This window comes from Scyliorhinus canicula, chromosome 14 (assembly GCF_902713615.1).
Source record: "Scyliorhinus canicula chromosome 14, sScyCan1.1, whole genome shotgun sequence".
NCBI lineage: Eukaryota > Metazoa > Chordata > Chondrichthyes > Carcharhiniformes > Scyliorhinidae > Scyliorhinus > Scyliorhinus canicula.
This window is the reverse complement of record NC_052159.1, coordinates 39,665,500-39,682,510: the sequence shown is the minus strand read 5'-3', so window position 1 is coordinate 39,682,510 and position 17,011 is coordinate 39,665,500. Positions and strand designations below refer to the sequence as shown.

Below are 17,011 nucleotides of genomic sequence, written 5' to 3'. Positions count from 1 at the left end.
TGACATTTTTTTTTTTCACAGCCAAGGCATGCAATTAAATTGCTGTCAATTCTGAATCAGATGCCACAAAGACAAGGCCCGGATACCTTCTTCAATTTTCCTGGACGGAGTGCAGCAGTAAGATTTATTATAGATTTCATTCCAACCTGTGTTTACTATTTTGTATCTTTAAAGATTCTATTAATCTTGCGCCATTTTTGAAATAGCTTCTCAATATCAGCTTCTCCTTCAGAACAAATGGGAGGCGGTGGCATAGTGGTATTGTCTTTGGACTAGTAATCCAGAGACTCAGGTTCCCAAGTTCTTATCCCACCATGCCAGATGGTAAAATTTGAATTCAATAAAAATCTAGAAATAAAGGTCTAATGACCATGCAACCATTGCCAATTGTCTTAAAACCCCATCATGTTCACCAATGTCTTTCAGGGAAGGAAATTTACCATCCTTACCTGGTCTGGCCTACATGTGACTCCAGACCCCACAGAGAGATATGGTTGATTCTTAATTGCCACCCCATTGAAATGGCTGAGCCACTCAGTTCAAGGGCAGTGAGGGATGGGCAACAAATGGTGCAAGAACAATTTAAAAAAAAACTTAAAAGAACCACTTACAACATTTTCTTTGTCGAGAAAGAAAATCTTTTGATATTGAATGTTGATCACAAAGTTAATGTCCATGCAGGTGGATACTTGGCTCAACCATATAGATAAATGGGAAGTCATCTCTGCCCCCAAATTATATTCAATTATCTTCCAAATTTCCCCATGGCCTCTGCTTTGCTGAACAGACAACCATTGCAGATGTTATTCACATTACGTGAAAATAATGTGTTGTGGATCCAAAATTTTCTTTTCACTATTGTAAACCTGGTCATACTTCCATGACACTGCTGACTCTGGATTTACCTTTCCAATACCATTAATACCATGTAGAAATATTTCCTCTCTGTCTCCTCCTTTCAGGATTATTTAATCTTCTGACATAATATATGAGCCCCACCATCATTCCTTTCTGGACCTCCAGCAGTACTCCCGTGTACACTTTGTTGAGTTGCTGACATTAGTCACAGTACTCAAGGTGCAGTGTGAATAGTTTCAATGTAATATCCTCAGACTTGTGTTCCACTGATTCAGTAATATATGATGCAGCATTTAATTTATGTCAACCGCTCTGAAATAACTGGATATGAAATATCAATTTTGCTAATGCACTGTCAACTTCAACATTGAGGGCAGCACAGTGGCGCAGTGGTTAGCACTGCTGCCTCACAGCGCCGAGGTCCCAGGTTCGATCTCGGCTCTGGGTCACTGTTCGTGTGGAGTTTGCACATTCTCCCCGTGTTTGTGTGGGTTTCGTCCCCACAACCCAAAGATGTGCAGGTTAGGTGGATTAGCCATGATAAATTGCCCTTAGTGTCCAAAATTGCCCTTAGTGTTGGGTGGGGTTACTGGGTTATGGGAATAGGGTGGAGGTGTTGACCTTGGGTACGGTGCTCTTTCCAGGAGCTGGTGCAGACTCGATGGGCCGAATGGCCTCCTTCTGCACTGTAAATTCTATGAAATTCTATGTGCAGTGCAGGTGGATTGGCCATGCTAAATTGCCCCTTTAATTGGAAAAAATAATTGGGTACTCTAAAACTTAAAAATAGAAAACAAATTTCAACGTTAAATCTTTCACCTTCACCGTTGGCCAGCATTCGTGGGATATGTATTCCTGTTTCCCTGCCAATCCTAACATGGTTTTTTATTGAACATATCTGAGATTACGCTGCAGATTTACAAATTGTTTTTGTTAAATGAATGTTTGGTCTAAGCTCAATTATGCAACGACGTATTCTAGGCAGTAAGTATGAGCAGTAATAATTTAAATACAACTGGCTGATACTGCCAAAAATGTTTCTATTTGTCTCTTCTTTTTCCTTTCACTCCACTTCCTTTTCCAATTTATTTCCTTATTGCTTCCATCTTTTCTTTTCTCCTTCCCTCCTTCCAGTTTTCTCTCCTTTTTTTGCTTGTTTGTCTTTGTTTTAATGTGCTCCTTTCGAGAAAGACACTGGTTGCAAATTAATGGAAACATTTCTAAGTGTGATTTTGGGTGACTTGACAGAGGGATTTTTGACGTCTGCGTTGGCGAGATCGCAGCCTGTATTTAAGGGCACTTAGTGCTGGAAGTAAGCCTCCATGAGCATCTTGCCATTACTGTCGGTCTCGCCGTCTGATTCACCAGACTCGCGCCTCAGCAGCTTGCCACTAACAAGGGGGAGCTCCTTTTAAACACTCCCTCACTACTCACTCCCAGTCAACACACAAATGTGGCAGCGTGCAGATCTGCTCCTTGCTTTGGGGATGCTGACCTGATCAGGGTTCTCGACACAGTCGATGCGAGACAGGACATCCTATTCCCCCGTGGGGGTTGGAGGACCAGCAGCAGGGTCAGTAATCCCGCATGGGAGGCAATGGCAGCGGTTGTCAGTGTGGGCAGATCCAACAGTCTACCGTGATTCAGTGGCCTCCCCAGCAAGTGGTCAAACAGGCGCCAATTAGTACGCCTTTTGAAAAACGGGAAGCTGGTGGAAGAGCTTCTGTGGGGAGCCGAGGAAGTGAGTCGCCACCTTTGGTCACAGGCAAAGAGCCCAGAGGCTTGTGCTCTGCGGGGTGTGGGGGGCCCTCGGCTGGGGGTGGGGGACCCTGAAAGGGAGGGGCCAACATGGAAGGGTAGGGGGGATGCATTGGGGGGGGGGGGGGAGCAATCCCACGCGACACCACAATGCCAACCCCTGGATCATATGCACCTGTTCCGGGGGCAAATCCTGTCCCTGACCATCTACCCCACTGACCACCCCACAGACTGCCAAGCCTCTGACCATGTGGCTGAAAGCTGTTGCCTGGAGAGATGGACCAAGGGTTTGGAGGTCGGCCGCAATGCAGAAGAAAGTGACAGAGGCATCATGCTGGTTGTGCACAAGGTGTTTTTGTGTTTTACAATTCCGGACCCACCTGATGATGCTGCCCCCTCCCCCACTCCCAGCCCCCTCACCCCTAGCTACCCCTCCACACCGTCCTCCCCACCTCAGTGTCCTCAGTGATCCTCGATGTGCTTGACCCTTCTAGCTCTGCCACACATCTAGATGTGGCTCCAGAATACATATCTGAGGTGAAGGCAGCCAGCTATACCACATCCCTTGGCCTTTGATGCTCCTGGTGGCTGTCCTCTGGGGGCCCTGAGCCTAGAGGACCTCGGCTCACTTGTCGGCGGCACATGCACAGCCATGTCGCCCTGTCCCATGTACTGGCTGTGTGTCGCAGCCTCATCAGACGGGTGCAACCCTGCGGAGCTGGTGTCCACTGTCGCCACTCCATTCGGTGGGTCAAAGTAGCCACCCAGCGCCACGTCCTCCTGCTCGATGTCCATAGGGCCCTGGGGTCCACCATGGGCCTGAGCGGCAGCTGTTACAAGCCCCGGCTGCCGCTGTATCATCTGGCTCTGCCAGCCCTGGCAGTACCCCATAGTCTGCACCATCGTGTCGAAGCCCTCGGCAATGCACCTCGGTGACTGGGACATGCTGTGCAGTGCCTCGGCAATGCCCACCTGCGACTGAATGAAATGAAAATCGCTTATTGTTTAAATGAAGTTACTGTGAAAAGCTACTAGTCGCCACATTCCGGTGCGTGTTTGGGGTGGCTGGTACAGGAACTGGGACATGCTCCTCAGCACCTCGGCCATGCCCATCTGAGAGGGGGACATAAGACCATAAGACATAGGAGCAGAATTAGGCCACTTGCCCCATCGAGTCTGCTCCGCCGTTCAATCATGGCTGATATTTTCTCATCCCCATTCCCCTGCCTTCTCCCCAGAACCCCTGATCTCCATATTAATCAAGAACCTATCTATCTCTGTCTTAAAGACACTCAGTGAATTGGCCTCCACAGCCTTCTGCAGAAAAGAGTTCCACAGATTCACCACCTTCTGGCTGAAGAAATTCCTCCTCATCTCTGCTTTAAAGGATCGTCCCTTTAATCTGGGATTGTATCCTCTGGTTCTAGTTTTTCCGACAAGTGGAAACATCCTTTCCACGTCCACGCTATCCAGGCCTCGCAGTACCTTGTATGTTTCAATCAGATCCCCTCTCATCCTTCTAAACTCCAACGAGTACTGACCCAGAATCCTCAAACGTTCCTCATACGACAAGTTCTTCATTCCAGGGATCATTCTTGTGAAGCTCCTCTGGATCTTTTCCAAGGCCAGCACATCCTTCCTTAGATATGGGGCCCAAAACTGCTCACAATACTCCAAATGGGGTCTGACCAGAGCCTTATACAGCCTCAGAAGTACATCCTGGTCTTGTATTCCAGCCCTCTTGACATGAATAATAACATTGCATTTGCCTTCTTAACTGCCGACGGAACTTGCAGATTAACCTTAAGAGAATCATGAACAAGGACTACCAAGTCCCTTTGTGCTTCTGCTTTCCGAAGCATTTCCTCATTTAGAATAGACATGTCCCACAGAACATCATCAAGGTCAGCCTGGCACTGGGTCACGTCCCCCCAGCGAGTTGGACATTCTGCCTAGACCCTCAGCCATGGCCATCACCGACTGCGCGACGCCTTGGACATCTTCACTTATGGTGCCAACGTTGTGCACCAGGCTCTCCACTGTGGTCGTCACCGTGGTAGTGTTGGCCTCAGTGCCACACATTGCCGGCGCCATCTCCTGCGCCCGTAGCCTCTGAGACTCCTCCAAGCGACGATGGATCTGCTGGAGTGATGCTGACATCTTCCTCTGAATGTCCCTGCTGAACCCTATCGTCGCCATCAGCTCAGGGATGACCTCTTCCACAGGCTCAGCATCAGGCTGGGACCCAGCTAGGTTCTGGACACAGCAGACCTCCAACTGCTGTCTCACCTGGGGTTCCTGCCTCCTCCTGATGTACATCAGTAGCAGTGTGGTGCTCACTAGATTGTGTCCCAGAAGCCTGACCACTAACATTTCGCCCCGAGATGTGTGTCTCTGTCCTGGTAGAGGGTGGGGATGACAGCTGTGACGCGACTATTATGGTGGCATCCTTGGAGCTCTCCTCCAAGGTCGTTTCATGGGAGAGTGGAGAGGGGGCCACACGGGATGGGCCGGCACCGTCGGCTGGAGGACCTGTGGGAGAATGGATATGTGGGGCGGGATTCTCCGACCCCCCGCTGGGTTGGAGAATCGCCGGGGGGCGGCGTGAATCCCGCCCCCACCGGCTGTCGAATACTCTGGCACCGGAGATTCGGCGGGGATGGGAATCGCGCCGCGCCAGTTGGCGGCCGCACGTAGTGGCCCCTCCGGCGATTCTCCAACCCACGATGGGCCGAAGTCCCGCCTGTTCTATGCAGGTCCCGCCGGCGTAAATTAGACTAGGTCCCTTACTGGTGGGACCTGGCGGTGCGGGCAGGCTCCGGGACCCTGGGGGGGGGGGGGGGGGGGCGGGAAAACTGGCCCCGGGGGTGCCCCCACGGTGACCTGGCCCGCGATCGGGGCCCACCAATCAACGGGCGGGCCTGTGCTGTGAGGGCACTCTTTTCCTACGCGATGACCCTGTGGTCCTCCGCGATGGCCGGCGCGAAGGTGAACCCCCCCACTGCGCATGTGCGGGGATGACGTCAGCAGCCGCTGATTCTCCCGCGCATGCGCGGACCCGCACCGGCCGGCGGAGTCCCTTCGGCTCCGGCTGGAGTGGCGCCAAAGGCCATCCACGCCAGCCGGCGGGGCGCAAACCACTCCGTCGCCGGCCTAGCCCCTGAAGGTGCGGAATACTCCGCACCTTTGGGACGGGCCGATGCCGGAGTGGTTCACGCCACTCCGTCCCGCCGGGACCCCCAGCCTCGCTGGGTAAGGGAGAATCCCGCCCGTGGTTAGTGGGAGCAATGGGTGAGTCAGTAAAGCAATAACAACTCATGTTTGATAATTCCTCCAGGTGTGGCTCGGTGGTTCCTCACTTCTATGGTGTCGGCCCACTTCTGCGTTGGTAACCGCTCTGCCCTTGGCCACCTCAGTCACCTCCAGGTTCCACTCCTCGAAGGTGATGAGGATTCTGATGTCAGGCACCCCACCGACCGCTCCTGACTATTTTGTGAGAGCTGTTCCTGAGGAGACACAGAGCGGGCATCGTTAGCCACATGTGTATTTCAGCATGGGTGGGAAGGAAAGGTTGGGAGGGTTGAAGGGGGAGAAGGCTGGAGGGAGGGTCTGGGGTTGCAAGGAGAGTTGGGGGTTAGATGCTCCCGTGGGGGTGGACGGGTGTCGGTGGGTAGGTGTGGGGAGGGGGTGGCTTTGGTGTCTACTCACTCGTGCTGCCCAGTGTAGGTCATTGACCTTTGTCCTGCACTAGAAGCCAGTCCTCCTGGTCACACTCCCGGTGCTCAGAGCCACCACCAACTCGCCCCAGGCAGCACCAACAGCCCTATGCCCTCGGGCAAACAGGGCATTCCTCCCGGCCTCCACTGCTTTGAGGAGCCTCCCCAGGTCTGTGTCCCCGAACTTTGTGGCCAGTCTCCTCGGCCCCATTTTTGCGAGCTGGCAGGGGTTGGCTGAGCAAGTGCTGCTTAATTGCTGCTCGACCTTAGTGGGGGGGCTGGCGAGTGTTAGTGCTATCCAATACATTGATCTTACAAATATCATCCAAACAACCTCATCTGTTCGCAAAACAACTGCATATCATCCCAATACTTGAGATATCCTTCAGAGAATAGTTGTTCCATTATATGGTCTGAAATAACATTGCAACTTGCATACTGTCTCACGTCTGAAATTGCTGGATTTTTCAAGGCAAAAAGCCAAATGCAGACATGCCAGCTTTGAAACGGTGGTTTAACATGATCCAAAGGAGTCGTTCAGAAACAGACCAGTCAGTCCAGTTCTGGCCAAAAATTGGCATAAGCATAGGTACCTTTGTATCTGTTGTGAAACAAGGATGGAGTGTTCCTCAAACCCTGGCATTGTCACTGGGTGACAATATGCCATCACAAAGGCTCAATCTACGCATGAATACCTTCACAAATACACATTCCGCTCATGTAAAAATGAGCCAACAATTCTTGTTTCGTCCTTTTTCTCCCTGCCACGATCCTTCATCATCACAGTTCTTCCGCTATGATGAATGGTATCGGTAACTGCTGTAACTGCACCTTGCCTTTAATACATTGGCCCTTTAAGACTGGGCTTGGAACCCTGGGGGACTCTGCCTCTGGCTCCGCCCCCAGGAAACGGTATATAAGGTGATGCTCACTGAGCAGCATGCTGTGACCACACTTCTCGGCAGCTGTCCGGTTCTCTGGTAATTAAAGCCTTTGAATTGCCAATCTTCTCTCCTGTGTCGTAATTGAGGGTATCTCAATTTAATTACCAGACACATCAAGATGGACAGCGCTCTAAAGCCGGAGAAACTCAACCTAGACGCTCGGTCGCCGGAGGCCCCAGAAATGTTTAAATATTGGCTCCGGTATTTTGAGGTCTATCTAAACTCCTCAGAGACTGAAGTCGACGGCGCTCACAAGCTGAGCTTACTATATGCCCGGGTGGGCCACCGACTTTCCTCCATGTTCGAGAATGCTACGACATACGAAACTGCGGTTGATATACTAAAGAAACACTTCGTAAAGCCGAGTAACGAGGTACACGCCAGACATTTACTCTCGACCTGCAGCTAGCGTTCCGGGGAAACTCTAGACGAATACGTGGAGAGACTCACTGCGTTCGCGAGGAACTGCAATCATAAAGAAGTGATGGTAGAAGTCCACATGAACTTACATATTCGTGATGCCTTCGTGTCCGGTATCAGGTCCTCGTACATCCGGCAGCGGCTCCTAGAAGACGGGGCAAAGGATCTCCAAGGCACGGTAACGCTCGCCTCTTCTCTAGAAACGGCCCACCGTAACCTCCGAACATTCTCCTCGGACCTTGCGAACCCCTCTCGATCCCCTCCAGATTCGGCCACGCTACAGGCCTGCGCCGCGCGGCGATCTGCTCACTCCGGGGGTTCCCCATGCTATTTCTGTGGGCAAGGCCAGCACCCACGTCAGCGTTGCCTGGCCCGCTCCGCGATCTGCAACGACTGCGGGAAGAATGGGCACTTCGCTAAAGTCTGCCTGGCTGGGCCCAAAGGCCGCAAACAAAAGTCTCACCAGGCCCAGAAATCAAGCTCCCGGCCTCACAGGCCCCACAACGCGGGCACGCGGTGGCCGGACACGCCTATTGCCGACTCATCATCGACCTCGTGCGAGTCATGGGGGCGGCCATCTTGGCGGTGGCCATCTTCAAATCCCGACACGTGCGACCGACGGCGCCGGCCATTTTGTGACTCCAGGCGGCCATTTTGTGAGTCCGACTTAACCGAGGACCCTGACTACCCGCAACTAGGAGCGATCACGTTCTATCAATCACGGCCAAAGCGCCTGCGGAACTCAATAATGCGGGTACAAATCAACGGCCACGACACTCCCTGCCTATTCGACTCCGGGAGCACGGAGAGCTTTATTCATCCAGACACAGTAAGGCGCTGCTCCCTGCGCACCCACCCCGCCTCCCAAACTATCGCCCTCGCTTCAGGGTCCCATTCGGTACAAATCACGGGGTATTGTGTCACGGACCTCGCGATTCAAGGCGCTGAATACACCCGTTTTAAACTCCCTCACCTCTGCGCCTCCCTGCTGCTCGGTCTGGACTTTGTGCAGCCACCGGCGCCTGACACTGAAGTTCGGCGGACCCCTCCCCCCACTCACGGTATGCAGCCTGGCGACACTCAAAGTTGCGCCACCCCCCTCTTCGCGAACATCACTCCCTACTGTAAGCCCGTCGCCACTAGGAGTTGGCGGTATAGTGCACAAGACATGACTTTTATCAAGGCAGAGGTTCAGCGGCTACTAAAAGAGGGGGTCATAGAGGCCCGCAACAGCCCTTGGAGGGCTCAAGTATTGGTAGCCCGCTCCGGGGAAAAGCAACGAATGGGAGTGGATTATAGTCAGACCATAAACCGCTTTACGCAACTCGATGCGTGTGGTGATATGATCTGCATACTTGTCTGCTATTGGGCCAGAACGGCGGCTTACCATTGACCCTGGTCGGTCATGTGCCTCTCGACCGATTGGCCGAGAGGCTGAGTTAACCACGCCTCTATTAACGAGGTATAAATGGTCAGACGCCTGACGATCGTCCCTTTCCATTGTAGACGATCGCAGAGCTGTGTTCTAGTCAATTAAAGCCAGACTTTGGTAAATCACTTGCCTCGCGTACAATTGATGGTACATCAATGCGTACCCACTTCCCCGCATAGCGGAAATGGTGACTCAAATCGCCCACTATCGGATATTCTCCAGTCGACCTAAAATCGGCCTATCATCAACTCCCTGTCCGCCCAGAGGACCGCCCCTACATGGCTTACGAAGCAGCCGGTCGACTGTTTCACTTTCTCAGGGCCCCTTTTGGTGTCTCAAACGGAGTCTCCGTGTTCCAGAGGGCGATGGATCAAATGGTGGACCAGTACGGCTTACGGGCTACCTTCCCATACTTGGACAACGTCACCAACTGCGGCCATGACCAGCAGGACCACGACGCAAACCTGAGGAAGTTCCTCCAGACTGCCCGGGCCCTCAACCTCACGTACAACAAAGAGGAATGCGTGTTCCACACAACCCGGCTAGCCATCCTCGGTTAGGTCCTGGAAAACGAGGTCCTAGGCCCAGACCCCGACCGCATGCGTCCCCTTAAGGAACTCCCCCTCCCCCGTAGCCTCAAGGCACTCAAACGTGCTTGGGGCTTTTCTCCTATTACGGCCAGTGGGTCCCCAGATATGCGGACAAAGCCCGACCACTCATTAAGACCACGGTTTTTCCCCTGACGGTTGAGGCCCAGTTGGCTTTCAGCCGTATCAAGGCCGACATCATCAAGGCCGCCATGCACGCGGTGGACGAAGCCATTCCCTTCCAGGTAGAAAGTGATGCATCAGACGTCGCCCTGGCTGCTACCCTCAATCAGGCGGGCAGACCAGTAGCGTTCTTCTCCCGAACCCTCACCGCCTTGGAAATTCGGCACTCTGCAGTCGAGAAGGAGGCACAAGCCATAGTGGAGGCCATGCGGCACTGGAGGCACTACCTAGCTGGTAGGAGATTCACCCTCGTCACCGACCAACGGTCGGTTGCCTTTATGTTCAATAACGCACAACGGGGCAAAAGAAAGAATGACAAATTCTGAGGTGGAGGAGAGAGCTCTCCACCTATACGTACGATATTAAATATCGCCCGGGGAAGCTCAACGAGCCCCCGGATGCCCTGTCCCGCGGCACGTGCGCCAACGCGCAATTGGACCGCCTGAGATCCATCCACGATGACCTCTGCCACCTGGGGGTCACCCGGCTTGCCCATTTCATCAAGTACCGCAACCTACCTGAGGCACCCTCAATTACGACGCGAGAGCGAGGTCGGTAATCAAAAGGCTTTAATCTACACAGAACTGAACAGCATCCGAGAGAAGTGTGCTCACCACATGGAGCCTTAGCCTATATACCGTTTCCTGGGGGCGTAGCCAGAGGCGGAGTCCCCCAGGGTTCCAAGCATCTTAAAGGGGCAAGGTATTAAAGGTCAGGTACCGTTTACAGCAGTTATTAATACCGTTCATCACCGTGCACCAACGCGTAAAAAGACCACCTGAGAGCCATCCACGATGACCTCTGCCACCCGGGGGTCACCCGGCTTGCCCATTTCATCAAGTCCCACAACCTACCTTACTCCACAGAGGAGGTCAAGGCCATGACTAAGGCATGCCAGATCTGTGCGGAGTGCAAACCGCACTTCTATCGACCAGACAGGGCTCGCCTGATAAAGGCTTCTGGGCCCTTTGAGCGACTAAGTGTGGACTTCAAAGGGCCCCTCCCGTCCACCAACTGCAACATCTATTTCCTCACCGTTATCAATGAGTTCTCCTGCTTCCCTTTTGCTGTCCCCTGCCCCGATATGACCTCGGCCTCCGTGATCAAGGCACTGCACAGCATCTTCACACTGTTTGGTTTCCCCGCTTATATCCACAGCGACCGGGGTACATCGTTCATGAGCGATGAGCTGCGTCGATATCTGCTCAGCAAGGGCATCGTCTCGAGCAGAACGATGAGCTATTACCCACGGGGAAACGGGCAGGTGGAGAGGGAGAACGCGACAGTTTGGAAGGCTGTCCTTCTAGCCCTATGGTCAAGGAGTCTCCCAATCGCCCGCTGGCAGGAGGTCCTACCCGATGCCCTACATTCCATTAGGTTGCTCCTCTGTACGGCCACGAACGAGACCCCTCACAATCGTTTGTCTTCCCCAGGAAGTCCACCTCTGGGGTCTTGCTTCCACGCTGGCTGACGACTCCGGGACCAGTTCTACTCCGGAGACACGTGAGGAGCTATAAAACAGATCCGATAGTCGAGAGGGTCCAATTGCTACATGCAAACCCTCAATATGCCTACGTCGAGCACCCCGATGGCAGGCAGGACACCGTCTCCCTGCGAGACCTGGCACCCGCCGGCTTCCCCACCGACCCCCCCCCTCCTACCGACGGTCCCCTCCCCGCACCAATTGCCGACCCCGACAAGGCCCCCCCCATAGCGGCCCCTGCCCCTCAGCCGACACCAATCACCCTAGTCACCCTGGATACCCCCCCCGCTCCAAAGCGGGCAAAGGCTCAGTCAACCGTGCTCCCGGATATACCATCACCGAAACTGACCGTATCCACGGCACCACCACCGGAGCGGAGAAGGTCAGCACGGACGGTCAGACCACCCAAAAGACTGAACTTATAACTCCACTTTCACCCCCGACGGACTATGTGTTTTTTTTAAACAGGGGGTGAATGTGATGAATGGTATCGGTAACTGCTGTAACTGTACCTTGCCTTTAATACATTGGCCGTTTAAGACCGGGCTTGGAACCCTGGGGGACTCCGCCTCAGGCTCCGCCCCCAGGAAATGGTATATAAGGTGATGCTCACTGAGCAGCATGCTGTGACCACACTTCTCGGCAGCTGTCCGGTTCTCTGGTAATTAAAGCCTTTGAATTACTAATCTTCTCTCCTGTGTCGTAATTGAGGGTATCTCATCCACTGATCCTTATTTGAAGCCACAAACAGCACCTTGCTTTAAAATGTTTCTGTAACCTTGATTTTGGCTGCTCATATCCTAACTTGTACAGTTCCATTCACTAATCAGCCCTGTGCTTATTGATCTGCATTGGTCCTTCGTCTGGCAATGCTTGAATTTGAAGATTTTCGTCTTTACTTTCAAATCCTTCCATGGTCTCAACCCCGCCCCTCTTTGTGCCACCAGGTTCTGCAAAGTCTTCAAAATCTCTCTGCTCTTCCAATTTTGGTAACTTGTGCATTCTGATTTTAATTGCTGTGCCATTTCTGGCCTCACTTTCAACTGCTTTAGACCAACTCTAGAATTCTCTCCTTACATTTCTCTTCCTCTCCACCACTCTTCCCTCCTTTTGAAATACTTTTTAGACTCTACCTCTGATCAAGCTTTGGGTCATCTGTCCTGATATCTCCTTCTGTGGCTCGCTGTCAAAATATTTTATTGCTGTGGTTACTATTTAATGCTTTGAGATGTGTTAGTACATTTAAAGCTATTGTACAAATGTGAATTGTTAAAATATTTCCATTGCTGATCCAGCTCTTGTCAAGAATACAGCTGACCATCAGATACTTTATGTTGACTGGCAGCAGACTACATCTCAGTGCCAGCATTTAACCATTATGTCACTAGGCTTCAGTATAGGTGCTTCTGGCTCTGAAATCTGTTATGTTTTATTTTTCTAGGCCATTGCTTTGCCTCCTATTGCTAAGTGGCCATACCAAAATGGTTTTACTTTAAATACTTGGTTTCGCATGGATCCGCTAAATAATATAAATGTGGACAAAGACAAGCCATATCTCTACTGGTATGTACTCTATTTTCTTCTGCATAGTAATGGTCTGAAAGCATGTTTTGTAAGAATGCATTTAAAACATTTATGCATATAGTTTGAACAATAATTGTCTTGTGGTTATCATGTATGCAAATGGCAATATCGTTAATAAAATAATACTTTTAAGTAGTGGAGATGGCTATTTCAATGGAAGTGACTTAGAGAGCCTTCACATTTCTTTGCATTTGATTTAGTATTTTCAGGTCTGTGATAAATGCTGCATATCATATCCATTAATTGTCTTTTACTCCAGACTTGATAAGCTTTTGCCCTGCAGTTTTCACTTAAAGAGGCATGATCTCGTATAGGTTTAATAAAGAGAATTAAATCATGCATTGTTCTTCACTTCCTCAAAGCTAATTTAGATCGAAGTGTAACATACTGAGAAAGTAACAACTATGAAGAATGAGATAGGCAGATTTAAAAAACAAAAATCAAAGCAGTAAATCATGCAAATACACAGCAGCGTCATTAGCACCTGGAAAAAAAGAAGGCTAATATTTTTAATTGACACCCATCATCAGATAATTAGAGGAAAGCAGACCATCTCTACAGGAGTGACAAAACAGATTAACTTTGAGGGGGTGGGAGAAGATGGAAGTGATTTGATGTGTTAAGTGTTCCAATGTTTCTGTAACAATTTGTTATGGTGTTTCATTAAATTTGCATAACGCAAACTATTGGATAATTTGATTTTGTTCGGTAAATAGCGACTTTGAATTAACAAGAACAGTCTACATTCTTTATAATCAATGGCCCTATCTAAAATATAAATTGATGTATTTTGAAAGGTATTTATGTTGATTTTAGTAATTGTTGGAGAATATGTGATTCATTGAAATATGAAATATCGGTCAAATCAAAGGACTTCTTGGGCGAGGCAAGTTCAGTTGCAACGATAGTGTGGTAAAATTTGAATTACTGTTTCATTTGCCTGAGAGTTCAAAGTGGGGTCTAATCCTTTTTTCAAAATGTATTTTTGTTTTGCTACTGTTTAATTATAAATAAAGCCATTAGTTGTGTTGAATTGTAAACCTTTGAGGCACAGATTTCAAATCGCCACCTGGATGTGAAACTGGCATTGTGGATTGACTATCAATAGGCACAATTCTCTTGCTGTGTTGCGTTCACACGCGATCGCAACATGGCCGTGGAATCTATGATAGGCCTCCAGTGGACCTCCCGATAGCCTTCGCACCTCGCAGGATTTACCCAAGTCCCATGAGATGGGCGGGACAAAATGACGCCCATGGAAAATAGACTGCAAACCTCCTTACAACCTACCTGCCTGGAATCCACCAGCTTCTGTTGATTCTCCGGCCTCCCCAGGGAGGCTGCAGCAGGGCGCCGATCAGTGCTGGTCCACACAAACGTGGCTTGACGGAATGGCATTGGGGGGTTTCCCGGGATATCGGTATCCCTGTGTTGTCAGGGAATGTGCAGGGTGGGTCCCGGTCTCTCTTTCTCTCCCCCCCCCCCCCCCCCGGAATATGAGCACCTTGGCACTGTCATCCTGGCACTGACCAAGATGCCCAGGCGGAATTCCAAGCTTGAAGGATAACTGCCTGGGTACCAGGGTGGCAGTGCAATGATGCCCAAGTGCCAGAATGACACTGCCAAGTCGTCAGGGGCCGAGGGGCATGAAATGAGGGGGGGGGGGGTTGAAGGGTGGGGGAATACAGGGTAGGTAAGTAGGGGCCTCTGAGATTGGAGGGGTGATTGGGTGCTGTAAGGAGGCTTGGGGTGCCCGAAGAGGGCGAACCCCCAGGGACCCCATAGCAGGGTGTCCTCACTTGGGGGGTGTGGGTAATGTCCATGTTCAGCTCCCCAGTGCAGAAATAAATTCTGGGTGCTATTCTCTGTTGCGTTCTTGCTCAAGCGTAACGAGGCAGATAAATAGTGGGCGAGGTCAAAAACAAGATCCGTGCCGGGCGCCAAACAGTTTGTGATGCAACTGGCCTGCTCCCGCAGGTGCAATCAGGATCTCCGTGCAGCGTGGCGAGAACCAATTATCACCACTTAAGCCCCATTTCCATACATTTAACGAGAACGACCCCATAACCAACGGCTTCCGGTCATTCAGCGTCCTCCCCAGAAAGTGCTCACGCAGGTGCCGTTTAGTACTCCTTTTTGAAAAATGTGAACCTGGAGGAAGGGTTTCTGTGGGGAGCCGAGGAGGTGAGTAGCCATCTTTGTTCACAGGCAAAGAGACCTGATGTGCTGGGTTTGCCACCACAATGCTCGGCAGGGGTTGGGAGACCCTCGGCTGAGGGTGGGGGACCCTCCGCGGGGATGGGCCGCCATTGGGGGGTGTGATTCCAATCCTGGATTGCGCTTACCCATTTCTGGGGCAATCCTTGTCCCTGCCTGTGAGCCCCACCGATCACCCATTTCCCCCCACCAACTGCTGAAGCCTCTGGCTCCGCAGCTGAAGGCTTTTGCTGATAGAGAATTGGCAATCTTGATTAAGTGCACTTCACACATCCCAAGTGGATTCCGTGGGTGGGTGGGCTGTGTAGCATGTGGAAATCATTGCCTAGTATTCCAGTCACACCGTGATGCCCGGACACTGTGCTTGAAAACTGCAAGAGGCAACACCATGCGCGCAACATCCGAACACTCGGGGGATGGGGCACAGCCCCAGGGACATGTCCATGGCTGGAGGGTGGGTGAGTGCCACTGGGAAATGGGGATGCCTGGAGATTTGGGCAAAGGTTCCGGGGGTTAGCCCGCATTGCAGGAGAAAGTGACAGAGGCATCATAATGGTTTTGCAAAAAGGAGTTTAATGTGCTGTACAATACTCCACTCTACACATGCACAGCCATGTTGCCCATCCCGTGTGTTGACCTCGAGACGTGGCCTCATCAGAGGGGCGGAACTGAGGGGAGCTGGTGCCCACTATCACCATTCCATGGGACGGGTCGGGTTGGCACTCAACTCCCCTTCTCCAAGTCGGTGCCCATAGGGCCCTGGGATTCACCTTGGGACTGAGGGGCAGCTGGTTTGAGCCGCGCCTGCCCCTGCATCATCTGACTCTGCCAGCCCTGGCGATTCCCCAATGTCTGCGCCATGGTGTCGGCGCCCTCGGCGATGCTACTCAGTGATTGTGCCAGGCTCTGCAGTGCCTCAGCCATGCCCACCTGAAACTGGGACAAGCTCTATAGCGCCGTAGCCATGCCGATCTGTGAACGGGACATGTCCCGCAAAACCTCAAAGTCAGCCTGGTACTGGGTGATATCCCACAGTGAAGTGTTCATCCTGCTGAGGCCCTCAGCCATGGCCGTCACCGACTGCGTGATGCCTTGGACACCTTCACGCATGGTGCTGACGTTGTGCACCAGGCTCTCCACTACAGTCGCCACCTTGCAGTGTTGGCCTCGGTGTCACTCATTGCCGGCTCATAGCCATCTCCTGCACCCGTACTCCTCCAAGTGGCTATGGATCTGCTGGAGCGACACTGACATCTCCCTTAATAAAAGCAAATTACTGCGGATGCTGGAATCTGAAACGAAAGGGACAATGCTGGAAAATCTCAGCAGCATCTGTAGGGAGAGAAAAGAGCCAACATTTCGAGTCCGATGACTCTTTGTCAAAGCTCTGACAGAGTCATCTGACTCGAAACGTTAGCTCTTTTCTCTCCCTACAGATGCTGCCAGACTTGCTGAGATTTTCCAGCATTGTCCCTTTCGTGCCTGACATCTCCCTTTGAATGTCTCGCCCTCTCCCTATTGTCTCCATCAGCTCCGAAAAGCCCACTTCCAGAGGCTCAGCATCAGACTGGGACCCAGTTGGGTCCTGGGATCCAGCAGCCCTCCTCCGACTGCTGTCTCGCCTTGGGGTTCCTGCCTCCACCAGATGGGCATCATCAGCAGTGTGGTGCTCACCCCAGACGCCAGACCATTAGTATTTCCCACCGAGGTGTTTGTATCTGTGCTGGTGAAATGAAAATCGCTTATTGTCACGAGTAGCTTCAATGAAGTTACTGTGAAAAGCCCCTAGTCTCCACATTCCGGCGGCTGTCCGGGGAGGCTGGTATGGG

At 51.7% G+C, this 17,011-nt stretch overlaps 1 protein-coding gene across 8 annotated transcripts in view; it reads left to right on the top strand.

Annotated features, from left to right (window-relative positions):
* nbeaa (neurobeachin a) overlaps nucleotides 1–17,011 on the top strand; it is a 1,044,979-nt gene that overhangs the window by 174,322 nt on the left and 853,646 nt on the right. For all 8 annotated transcript variants that reach the window (XM_038817846.1, XM_038817850.1, XM_038817848.1 and 5 more), the window contains exons 4-5: nucleotides 22–117; nucleotides 12,823–12,944. In XM_038817846.1, the coding sequence (XP_038673774.1) occupies nucleotides 22–117; nucleotides 12,823–12,944 (218 nt within the window). The remainder of the gene's footprint in view (nucleotides 1–21; nucleotides 118–12,822; nucleotides 12,945–17,011) is intronic.